This window comes from Mandrillus leucophaeus, unplaced genomic scaffold (assembly GCF_000951045.1).
Source record: "Mandrillus leucophaeus isolate KB7577 unplaced genomic scaffold, Mleu.le_1.0 Scaffold711, whole genome shotgun sequence".
Taxonomy (NCBI): Eukaryota; Metazoa; Chordata; class Mammalia; order Primates; family Cercopithecidae; genus Mandrillus; species Mandrillus leucophaeus.
The window spans coordinates 113,227-125,487 of NW_012107709.1; the positions used below are offsets into that span (position 1 = coordinate 113,227).

General features: G+C 38.4%; 1 protein-coding gene across 1 annotated transcript in view; it reads right to left on the reverse strand.

Moving 5' to 3' along the window:
- Positions 1–223: 223 nt before the first annotated feature.
- The window catches only part of LOC105528321 (carbohydrate sulfotransferase 9-like), a 142,531-nt gene continuing 130,493 nt past the window's right edge, over positions 224–12,261 (reverse strand). Inside the window, exon 3 of the mRNA XM_011965028.1 lies at positions 224–273. Coding sequence (XP_011820418.1) covers positions 224–273 — 50 coding nt within the window. The remainder of the gene's footprint in view (positions 274–12,261) is intronic.

Sequence of the window (12,261 nt, forward strand, 5' to 3'; positions counted from 1 at the left end):
GTTTCCTTTGTAAATCCCTTGAGGACAAGGGTCATGGTTCGCTTGCTTTTCTCCCCACCCTCCAAGACTTTATGCCTCCAACGATGCCGCCTAGGCTGTGCTTTCTAGGGATGGCTATCATCACCAGAACAGGTGCTTAAAAGCAACACTCCGAGGTTTTCAGATATTCTAGTTGTTGCTCTGCTTACCTATAACTACCCAAGACTCAAACACTATGAGGAAGTTACTCACTGATTCTGGGTACAGGCTGCAAGTACTTCACTGGTCCCCATCCTGAAAAAGAAGAGGAAAGAAATTCATATATTACCATCACATCCAAAGACATTTATAAAACTTTCTACACAAAGATGCCTCAAAGTCTCTAATATTTTATTTGTAACAAGGAAAATCATGGGAAGGGAGAGGGGTCATGAAATAAAATCCTCTGTGTTTCTGGCCTGATTAAGCTTGGTGTCATTTATTAGGAAACCTGGCATTACCATGAAAATTTGCTATGGAAAAGTCTGGGCTTTAAGCCTGTGCTCTCTGTGGCAGGGAAATGGAGCTAGGGACTGGGGGCTGGGGAGCATTGGAAAATGACCATCACAAGGAAGACAATTTCCTTTGATTCTCAGCATTCCACCCCATCACAGATCAATGTGCTAACATACAATAATATTTTCACTTATTAATAAAATCGTTGTCTAAAATTGAGTACTTGGGCTCGATGTCTTCGGGTGAAGCTGAGATAGAGATGTCATGTGCAGCTCCTGGCGTTGAGTATTAGTGGCCCACTATTGGATGCCTTAGTTCGGGAAGCTTGGAAGAGTAAATGAACGGAAAGCTAGGACAAAAGAAGAGGGCTCTGAGGCAAGCAACCCCATGGATATTTAAATTATCCAGAACTAATGATAGTTTATTCTGTAGTAAACAGCTGTAAGAAAGAAAATCTTAAGGTTTTCCTTGAACCAGTGATTTTTCATGGTGATTACAAAGGGCCTCTTTCTGCCACATGAAGTTGGCCTATTGTAACATAGTGTATTTCTTCTTGCTCAGTCACCTATGGGGAGAGGAGAGCCTCAGCTCCTTCTGAGAACAATCTTACAGAGCAGTAAGAATGTAATTATATGACTACTTAGTTTTTGGCTTTTTGGGTTACATGGTTCCATTTCTTTCCTTAAAAGACATTTTATATATATGTATATATAAAATATATATTATATATAATACAACATATTATAACATATATACTTATGTCATACCATATATTTTATATAATATATAACTATAATGAAATATATATTATATAATACATTTACTTATATATTATATATTAATATATATTCTATTCTATATTTTATAAATATGTATGTAATGTTTTGCTCTCTGCATGCCTTTTAAAAACAATCTTTCAAAATATGTTGACTAAAACGTGACTAAGTACTAAAGGATGGTGTGGCTTAAGAAATGGTAGGATTAATCGTCCGTCCTGCTAGCCTGCCCCACTTAAATCACCTAGTCTCAGTGTGATTCATTTATAATGTTGCTTTGCTAACCCTAATTGAAATAAAAATCTTATTGGCACTTTTCTTTTAAATTATTTTTTAGCAAATTTCACGTGTGCCAAAAAAATACCAGTTTACACTGTCCATTCTACTTGAGTTAGTAATATTTGCATTTTGGAGGCAGGTATTTATGAGTCATATAGCTCATCAGTAAGTTACAGGTCCTTAAGTACAACTGATCCCCAGGAGCTGGACCTGGATATGTAATGCATTGCTCCCACCCACTTCATGGTAATTGCAACTCTATATTTACCCGTTCACCCAGGTAATGGTAGCATGATTAAGGTAAGGTCACACTGTCATGGCTTGGTGATAAGAATATTGTTTAGACTAGAACTCAAAATCTTCCTCCATACAAAATTGATTTTATCTAGCATATTATCATTATTTATGTAGGCTGTCACTGAATCAAGGAAGAAAGTTAAATTGGTATGGAAAAACTGGTTATTCAAAAAGTCACGTCTGTCTGCTTCTTTATATCCTGCAATATTCTGGTCAGTTGCTTATTGATTATATGAGAGATTGTTCTCATCAGACATTGTTTTTAAGCTATCTGACTTATAACAATCAAGTCATTTCCTTAAAAACTGTGGACATGACAGGCTCTTTCCTCCATCTCCATGATGGCTCCAATATGAAGGTTGTGCAAATCTGGCAATTTCTTAAGGGTGTCTGGAAACCTGATATTAGGGCATTACGATGAGAGTACACTCAGGTACTGGTAATTCTTCCCTTATCTAATTTGTCCCTCCACACATCATGGATGGAAGTATACTAGTTAGATGAATGCCTTTCTCCCCAACTATAGCAAATTCATTGAACACTGGGATGATCCAGTCTGGTTCCTCTTTTTAACTTCTCTGAGCCTAGTTTAGTCTTATGCATATATATTGAATTAACCTAAATTTTTGAAAGAGCTATTTCTTTAAGGATCGATTAAATGGCAGGGAAATAAATACAATTTATTTTTTATCTTTTGAATTGTCTCCTAAGGAAAAGTATCCTCTCCCACCTCTCAGTAATAGTAATAGAGTATATAGCTCTTTAAAGGCTTTAACTATATCTTTTAAATCATTGTTATTTTTCTCTATATTTGTATGTAATAAATATGTAGGATGTTGGGCTCAGTCCACACAATCAATACAGACTGACTAGCTACAAGATCATGTACTGAATAGCTATGCATATTCTTCCACGGTCAACTGTGAAAATAACTTGAAACCCCAACAATGGGGATTGCTTCACAAACAGAAATTAATTGGGTTTGGCCAGAGCCACTAAAATTAATGAGTTTAAACCTCACATCCAGTATATCTGTTCTTATATTGCCTTTACAAGATTGAAAAAGAATTAAAACTTAATTTAGTTGTACATATAATCGAATAAAATAGGATCTTTCCCTTTCATCCCATAACTTATTCTGATCATTGTTGTTTTTTGTGGTGAAGCATGTTTTACCTGTTGAAACTTGGCACAAACATCGTAATAAGTGAATAGGTCTAGAGCTTTGATGAAAATTTAATTTTTTAAAAAATTAGCATTTCACTGATCCTTATCCTGAGGGTTTGAGCCTCACACAGCACTGAGCCAGGCAGAGCTCACACTCAAGTGAGAGAACACAAATACAACCATAGCGTACTTTTCTCAAAGAATTCAAAATAATTCTTCTGGCCATGTGATAAATTAATTTAGTTGTTTGTCATCATCCTTATCTAACTGAGAATACAAGGATAGGAAAAGGTTAGAGAGCTTCCTAAGGCTATGTGGCAGTTTGTTGTTAAAATTGAAATAGGGTTACATTTGGAATGCCAAGGCCTTATTTTCAATAATGAACCAGGATTTGTTTTTCCAGCTAAACGTTGTAGATATTTGATCATCAATATCCTCTTAATTTTACACACGGATATTTGGATGCAAAGAAAAAAATCATCACAGTGAAGTTTAGGTCCTTAGGTCACTGGGTTTAAAAGTTTATCCCAATATTTTCTTTTGAAGTATTGATTTGGTCTCACCTTGCCTTTTGTTTTATCTTTTCTTTTAAAATTGCCTGGATGCGCAATTATTAAATGAATAATAACCACAATAACAGCTAACATGGATTGAATGCTTATTAAATATCAGGCATGCTGCTAAGTGTGTTATATGAACCTTATCTAATTTAGTATCATAAGAATCCCCTGGAAATACTGCCAGGATTTCCACATACAGAATATAGCCACATATTTCCAGTTCTGCATTTTCTTACATAAACTATACCCATAATCATCATCTATATTTCTCAGTTTCTGCTTCATTAGATTGAAAAAGGCACAAAGCAGAATCCTTTTAGATTTAAGTTTTTACCCAATATTTTACCACTATCTTGCTCACATATAATTCTATAGCCTTTATTTTATTTTATTTTGTATTTTTTTGAGGCAGAGTCTTGCTCTGTCACCCAGGCAGGAGTGCAGTAGCATGATCTCGGCTCACTGCAACCTCTGCCCACTGCAACCTCCGCCTCTCGGGTTCAAGCGATTCTCCTGCCTCAGCCTCCTGAGTAGCTGGGATTACAGGCTTGTGCCACCATGTCCAGTTAATTTTTGTATTTTTAGTAGAGATGGATTTTCACCAAGTTGGTCAGGCTAGTCTTGAACTCTTGACCTCGTGATCCTCCCGCCTCGGCCTCCCAAAGTGCTGGGATTACAGGTGTGAGCCACTGTACCTGACCTATAGCCTTTCATTTTTAGTAACTCAACTTTATTGAGTCTTTACAAAACATTTTAATAGAAATAGCAATTCTTTTACACACCCATATGTCACTGGTTACATAATTATCATTGAATAATTATATGAATGAGTAAAACTGGCACAGCAGATCTGGGGACAAACACCACTGACTCTCGGTCCACATACATCTTCACAGGAGGGATCAGGAGTTTGCTGGAGGGCTAGAGGGCATCCGGTCCTGATCTGGCTGTCAGCATCAATCGGTAGGATATATTGAGGGAATGGAGAGAGTTGCTTAATCAGGCAAAACACTTAAGAGGCCAGTAAAAGTAACTTCTATTGTATTTTATACTTTACCTATGTATGCACTTGATAAAATGTGTTACTTTGATAAAATTATTAAAAAGTTTAAAATGGAAGGACAAGGAGGAAGAGAATGAGTTTAGGTGTCCTACCCAAGATTGCAAAACTAGTGGTGGAACTAGAATTTGACGCCTGAATTTGGCCGCCGAGTCTAGAATTCTTTTGCTGCCTCACATTATGCCTTAGGACAGAGATGACTGTGGTGGGCTGGGTGTGCTGCTGCAGACCAGAAAGGGGGCTCAAGACAGTTCTCCTAGTCAGCAGGAGAACAGAGCGAAAGAAGATAGAAGAAACCACAAAGTGATGAAATAGACTTAGAAAAAAGACGATTCTTGCAAAAGAAGAGCACTGTGATTCTGTTTTCCTTGAGTCAATCCATGTATTTCTTGACTTCGTACCTCACTGGTTCAAAACAAAAGGGGTTTAGCATACAAATTTTGCTAGTAGAACTGGTTTTTCTAACTCTAAAATTGAAGAAATGTTGAAAGGGCATCGGGTCTCTCCAGCAAACAATAACAACACAGAAGAACCCAAGACTCAGTGGTCCCATGGGGAACCAAGGGTGGGATAAAGCTTATGGAAATTTGTGACCAAAAATAGCAATTCCAATGAAGTACAGTTGTCCCTCGGTATCTGTGATGGATTGGTTCTGGGGCACGCTGCAAACACCAAAACCTGTGAATGCTCAAGTCCTTGATATACAATATGTGCACATCACCTATGCACATTCTGCCACATACTTCAAATCATCTCTGGAGTATATATAATACCTAATACAATGTAGATGCTATGTACATAGTTGTGATACTGTATTGTTTACAAAACAATGACAAGAAAAGAGTCTGCAGTTATTGAGTACAGATGCAACCATGTTTTTCCCCCAAATATTTTAAATCCATGTTTGGTGGTATCCATGGATGCAGAAACCAACATACATAAAGGGCTGATTGTAACTTGAATCTCATCATACCCCTTTTCCTGATCTTTGGCCTTTACAGGTTCTATTTCCATCCAGTCCTTCTTTAGGTAATACGATTTAAGCACCAGTTTTGAAGAACTTCCTAGTCCCCTAGAAAGGATGATTTTGTAGTAGCTGTTTTAAAATGTCTCAGAATAGAATATTATGTTTTCCCATTAAGTATTAGTGATTTCAGTTTATGTTAAATGCTTTCTCCGTTTCTTTCCTTGGCACTTCTCAAGTTATTTCCTTCAAGAAAAAAGTTTAAAAGGTACTCAGATTTCTATGACTTCACTAGGAATTCATAAAAAGGTCAAGCTCTCAAATGGCTATCCCTTCAATAAAATTATGTTAAATTGTTCAAAATGTTTGTACATGGGACATCACTTTTACGGACTTTCAAAAATAGCTGTTTAGTTTTTAACTGATCTGGTTATAAAATTAATTATTGCCATGATGTGGCTGTATTGTGGTTGAGATTAAAAACTTTCTTTTTATAAAATTTGAATATCTTTTTGGAAGGAGATTACAAGTCATGGATTAATTATTTGATTAACATGAGTAAACAAGTAAAGAGTAGATGGCTTATTTCATGATTTAAAGATTGTAAAATTAGTTAATTAACTAAAAGGAAACACAAATTTAAAAGACGGGGAGATGCAAGGTCAGTGTCTGAAATAAGTGCTTCTTTTCAGGACGCCCTGCATAAAGCCGCACCTGTGCGGAGGCAGCTTCCTGTGCACTGCTGGCTGCCGGGTGTGCTTGTCCATGTGCCAGGTCCCCTGTGCTGGAGAATCCAGCACTTTAGAGCACGCTTTGTATAAAATAGAGTGCAAATCGAGTCCTATTCGGGGAGCGTCTGAGAGACAGGACTGGCTCAAGAGGCAGCCTCTAAAGTGAGAATAGCACTGAAAAGGGGTGGAGGGCCTGAGCACAGGCCTGATTCTTCAGCGATCTCATGGAAAACCCATTCATTCAGCTTCTCTGAGCCCTCATTCCCTCACCTTCACCTATACAATGCTTTAATGTCCACTTCAGCCTTGAGATTCTAGGAAATAGGGCAAAAACAAACAAGCAAACAATCTCTTCATTATCATGCAATCATCAAGTTTTTCCTGTTTACACTGTATTTAGTAGTCCACCCCACCCCCATCCTATAAGTGTTCTCATATGTGTTACCTCATGTAATTCTCACAATAGTTCCCCAAGTATGGTGAGCTTACTGGCTGGCATGGTAGTCTGCCTTAATCTTGCCATACTATTCTCTCTCTCAATTATTTCACTCTCACCTGTACTTGATTCAGTTCCAAATGTTTATACAATCTTTGCTTTGACCTCTCCTGAACTTCAATTCTGCTTCTTCAAATTCTAGCTTCCGCATCAGTGTCCCATTGTTGCATCAACTGCAGCTGGACTTGAATGGACTTGTAATCCTTTTCCCCAAACCACCCACCCCTCTGAACTTGCACAAGTGTCTATTATATGGACACTTCTTCCTGCCATTCAGGCATGCAGCTTTGACATCTCCCCCCACCATCTCCTCTCCTCAACACTTGCTTCCAGCCACCCTTTGATCCTTTCTTTCTATATCTCATAATCATTCCTTTTAGCTTTTAAACACTGCAGCATTCTGGCCAAGGCCCTTAGCACATCAAAGTCTAGACTATTACAACTCTCTCCAAGCTGGTATCCCTGGCTTTAGCTTCCATTTCCATCTTAATTTATCCAATGAATTGTTTTACAAATTGTTTTTCCTATGCTAAACTCCTCTCTAAAAACCTTGCTTTTCCTTTCACTGTTACAGGATCCACTATAACTGCATTAAATACAATCTCTGCTTCCCTGTGTAACTCAGAATTCTCCTCTACCAATTCTGAAAGTCCCCTGAATAGGCCACTTCCAATCCCAAGCCTGAAACAGCTCTCATCCTTCTGTTTGAAAAATTCATATAGCTTCCTCAAGATCTAAGATGGTTTCTTCTCTCAGTTTCAGAGTGGCCGTCCTCTGAACTACAGCAGGCATCGCTCATTGGGAGGAAGGCAACAGCACAGGCACGAGCAGCATGCCAGGCCAAGCCCTTTGTATATACTTGAAGTCATCTGCTCTTAACCTCACCAGGCATGCGTCATCACTGTCCCTACTTTAGAGGAGAAAATGTGGCTCAGGCAGGTCCATAACTTGTCTAGGTCACAGATTTGCCAAGTGCTGGATCCAAACCTTGGTGCTCTGGCCATGGAGTTTGTGCTTCTAACCTTCACACCATACGATCTATCGAAGCTTCTGTTGCTCTATAAATCCTTTTGTGCCACTTGTCTCTAGCACATGCAAGCTCCTTAAGGGAAGGCTCTTTGTCTCTGTGCGCTGTAGCCGGTGACTAGCACACAGAAACCCCCTGTATGTGCAGCCTTAGAGGTCCAGGGATGGAGTTTAGCACTAGAAACAGTAGCAAACCCCTGACAGTGTCTCTGGGCTCAAAACACACAGACATACAGCTTCCTTCTTGATCTTTCCTCTACGCTGACGAAAGTGCTGACTGCATATTTCATAGATCAGAAAAAGAGTAATACTACTAATAAAAATACCCGATACATTTCCCCATTTCAGAATGTGGGCCAGATAATGAAGAAAGATCTTTGAACAGTACAGCCTCCCTCCTTCCCTTTCTTCCTTCTTTTCTTCCTTCTTTTGTCACTTGCTCAATAAATGTTTGTTTTATGCACACTCTGTGCCAGAACAACACACCTGGGGGTTTGTTATTGATATTTTCAGCTGAGCTGCTAAAAGACAGAGCCAAGTGATATTAAGTAATTACCAAAAGCAACAAAAAATTGCTAAAATGCATTGAGAGCATACCACCAGGTAGACAGTAGGCAAGGGCTTGGCAGATACTATCTCACTTAATCCTTATTAAAACTCTACGAGATAAAAAGATTATTATCTCCATTTCACATATAAGATGAGAAAGGTGAAGGTCATAGGACTCATAAGGGACCAAGCAAGGATTCTAGTTTGGGTAGTTGGAAACGAGAGCCGGCACCCTTTACACCTGACTTCCGCCAGGAGTAGCTACAGCTTTGCAACATACCAAAGGCATATTTAAAATTAGTTTCATATCCTTTGAAAATAGCTCCACAAACAGTATCAGAGTACCACAGGAATGCCTCCACTATCATTGCACACGTTACCTGAAAACAGGGGTGTGACTTTTAACAAATTAATATCCCAGGGCTTTATTCATTTGTGAAATTAAAAATTAGCACCATGTAATCTCCAGAATTCCTCCCAGACACAGACCTTCTATTATTCCAGAAAGGCAGCTGTCGGGCAGTGAGTGTTCACTAATCTTGGAGTCAGAACCAGGTTTCTTTGAATAGCCCAGCACCCTTGCTATCAGTCCCTGTCACCGTGGTTTGTACCTATTACTTCCAGTTTGTCATCTGCTGTCCTCAACTGTCTGGAAGACAGTCACCCAACCCAAATAATCATCTGGATATACAGTGATCCGTCCTTTACCCCACTCTTTTCACACACACAGTTCGAGATCGAAGTCTCCATGTCTGAGTTCTTTGTCATCCTGCTCTGTGGTTGCAGGTTTTGCTCTTTGGACGTGAGACTTGCACTTATGTCCAATATTTCCTTGTTGCAGGTCCTGGCTGAAGAGGAGCTACTTCTGATAAAATAATGCCTCTGATTTGGAAGGATGTTTGCGCCATTGCCTCCCTTCTCTTTCTCTCATTTTCAAGATTACTTTGCTCACCAGCAAGACACACATCAAGCTTTTTCTTTTGATCTGAAATAAAGTCTCTTTTTGTTTTTTTGTGCTATGGGCCTTTTCTGGGTAATCGCATTCATTTTGTTGGCTCTAATGACAACTATGTTAACACTGGTGACTCCTAAATTTCTGAACTGTATTTCTTACCTGAGCTCAAATAAGAATGTGCCCAGAGCACATGGCCTCAGGTTTTCCATGAGCACCAAAACAGAGCCTATCTAAATATGAAGTCCTCCTCTTCCCTTCCAAACATGCTCTGGTTCCTGTGCCACCTCTCAGTCACTCAAATCAGGGGCCTTGGAATTCCTCTTGCATTCCTCCATTGCTTACATGTCATCGATAACCAGGTCCTGTTCATTCCTTCTTCAAACATTTCTCAAATCCACCCACTTCCCCATCCCCACTGCTGCTTCCCTGTTTCTAACCTAGATAATTGCCGTAGATATCCAAGAAACATCATTGCTTTGGTAGGTAACAGTCATTTCAAATTTAAGATAAATAAAATAGAAATCTCCTTTTATCCTCAGCCCCCCAAATGGATCCTCTCGTGTCTGCCATATCTCAGCTAATAGTATAATTCACCAGCTTGTTCTCACCTTAAACCTGGAGTCCTCCTTTATCTCTGTTTTCGCATCCTTCCACATCCACTCTATCAGCATGTGCTGTCAGTTTTACTTCTAAAATCCTTCCTAAATCTGACAGCATCTCATTATTTCTACAGAAACCACCTTGGTCTCGGCCACTTCATTTTTCTCCTGGTTTACTTTAACAGCTTTCTTAAATGGGCTCCCCATCTCCACTTTTATTCTAAAATCCCACCTGTATCAGAGAGCTTTAAAAAACCTCATTACCTGGCTTAAAATTCTCCAGTGTTTATTTTTTTCTCAATGCAATTATCATAAAACCCAAACTCTTTCCCACAGTCTATAAGGCCCCATGTAAGCTGCATGCTGCCACACGTTCACCCTTGCTCACCATGCTCCAGCCACACCAACTTTCTTCTTGCTCAACTCACCAAGCTTGCCCTGCCTCAGGGCCTTTGCACTCTTCTCTCAGATCTGCTCAAGGCTGGTTCCTTCATATCACTCAGGATTTAGCTCAAATGCCTCCTCCTCAGAGAAGTCTTCCTTTCCCATTCTGGCTAATGTGACACCCATGTACAACTCCCCAGAATTTAATTTTATCTCTTCTGATGGGATAATTACCATAGACTGATGAATGTGTGTGTTCTTTTTTAATTAAAAAAGTTGAAAGTTGAAAAAGTTGAAAGCTTTGCTTCTTAAAATAGAAAAATATAGGCCTACTGAAGCAGGTTATTTAAAGTTAGAGAAAAACAGTTTAATATATCTCTTTGAGATGCTGAATTCAAGTCTTTTGGCTATATATACCCAGAAATGGGATTGCTGGATGATAAAGTAGCTCATTGTTAATTTTTTAAGGAATTTCCATATGGTTTTCTACAATGGATGTACTAATTTACATGATCACCAACAGTGTATTAGGATTCCCTTTTCTCCCCATCCTTGCCAACACTTGTGATCTTTTCTCTTTTTGATGATAGCCATTCTGATAAGTGTGAGCTAATATGCCATTGTGGTTTTGATTTGCATCTCCGTGATGATTAGTGATGTTGAATACATTTTCATATACCTATTGGCCATTTGTATGCATTCTTTTGAGCAATGCCTCTTCAGGGTCTTTGTCCATTTTTAAATCATGGTTTTTGCTGGTTTTTTTGCTATTAGGTTGTATGCGTTTCTTATATAATTGCAGCATTATTCAAAATAGCCAGGATATGGAAACAACCTAAATGTCTACCAACAGATAAATGGATAAAGAAGATGTGAGGGGTGTGTGTGTGTATTCCATTGTTTACGTGTGCACATATATACATTTTATATATGTATATGTATTATATATGTGCACATATAATATATAATGCATTACATATAATGCACACATAATAGAATATTATATAGTCTCAAAAAAAGAAGAAAATCCTGCCATTTGTGATGACGTGGATGGACTTGGAGGACATTATGCTCAGTAAAATAAACCAGAGGCAGAAAGACAAATTCTACATAATCTCAATTATATGTAGAATCTAAAATTGTTGAACTCATAGATATAATTATGAGTTCATAATTATATTTATTTATTTTTGTATTATTATCATACTTTAAGTTCTAGGGTGCATGTGCACAACGTGCAGGTTTGTTACATATGCGTACATGTGCCATGTTGGTGTGCTGCACCCATTAACTCGTTATTTACATTAAGTATATCTCCCAATGCTATTCCTCCCTCCTCCCCCCTCCCCACAATAGGCCCCAGTGTGTGATGCTCCCCTTCCTGTGTTCTAGAGGTACAATGTAGAGCATGGTGACTGTAGTTGACAATACTGTGTTGTAAAATTTAAGATTTCCTGAGGGTAGATCATAAGTGTTCACAATACACACACATATGCAAAAAGTAATTATGTGAGGTGACAGATATGTTAATTAGTGTGATAATGGTGATTATTTAACAATGTATGCATATATCAAAACATCAAATTGTACACCTTAACTGTATATAATTTTGTCAATTATACCTCAATAAATTTGGAAACAAAAATATTTAAAACGCTATATATATCTTTATCTATATTCATGTGCCAAATTCAAAAGTACACATCCATTTTCCAAGTGTAATGGTACATATGATATTTTGAATGCAGAACAAATACAGACACTGGATGATTCAGGTTGGTGAAAAGAGAGCAAGGTCACATACACCATAGAATACTATGCAGCCATAGAAAAGGATGAGTTCGTGTCCTTTGTAGGGACATGGATGCAGCTGGAAAGCATCATTCTCAGCAAACTATTGGAAGAACAGAAAACCAAATACTGCATGTTCTCACTCATAGGTGG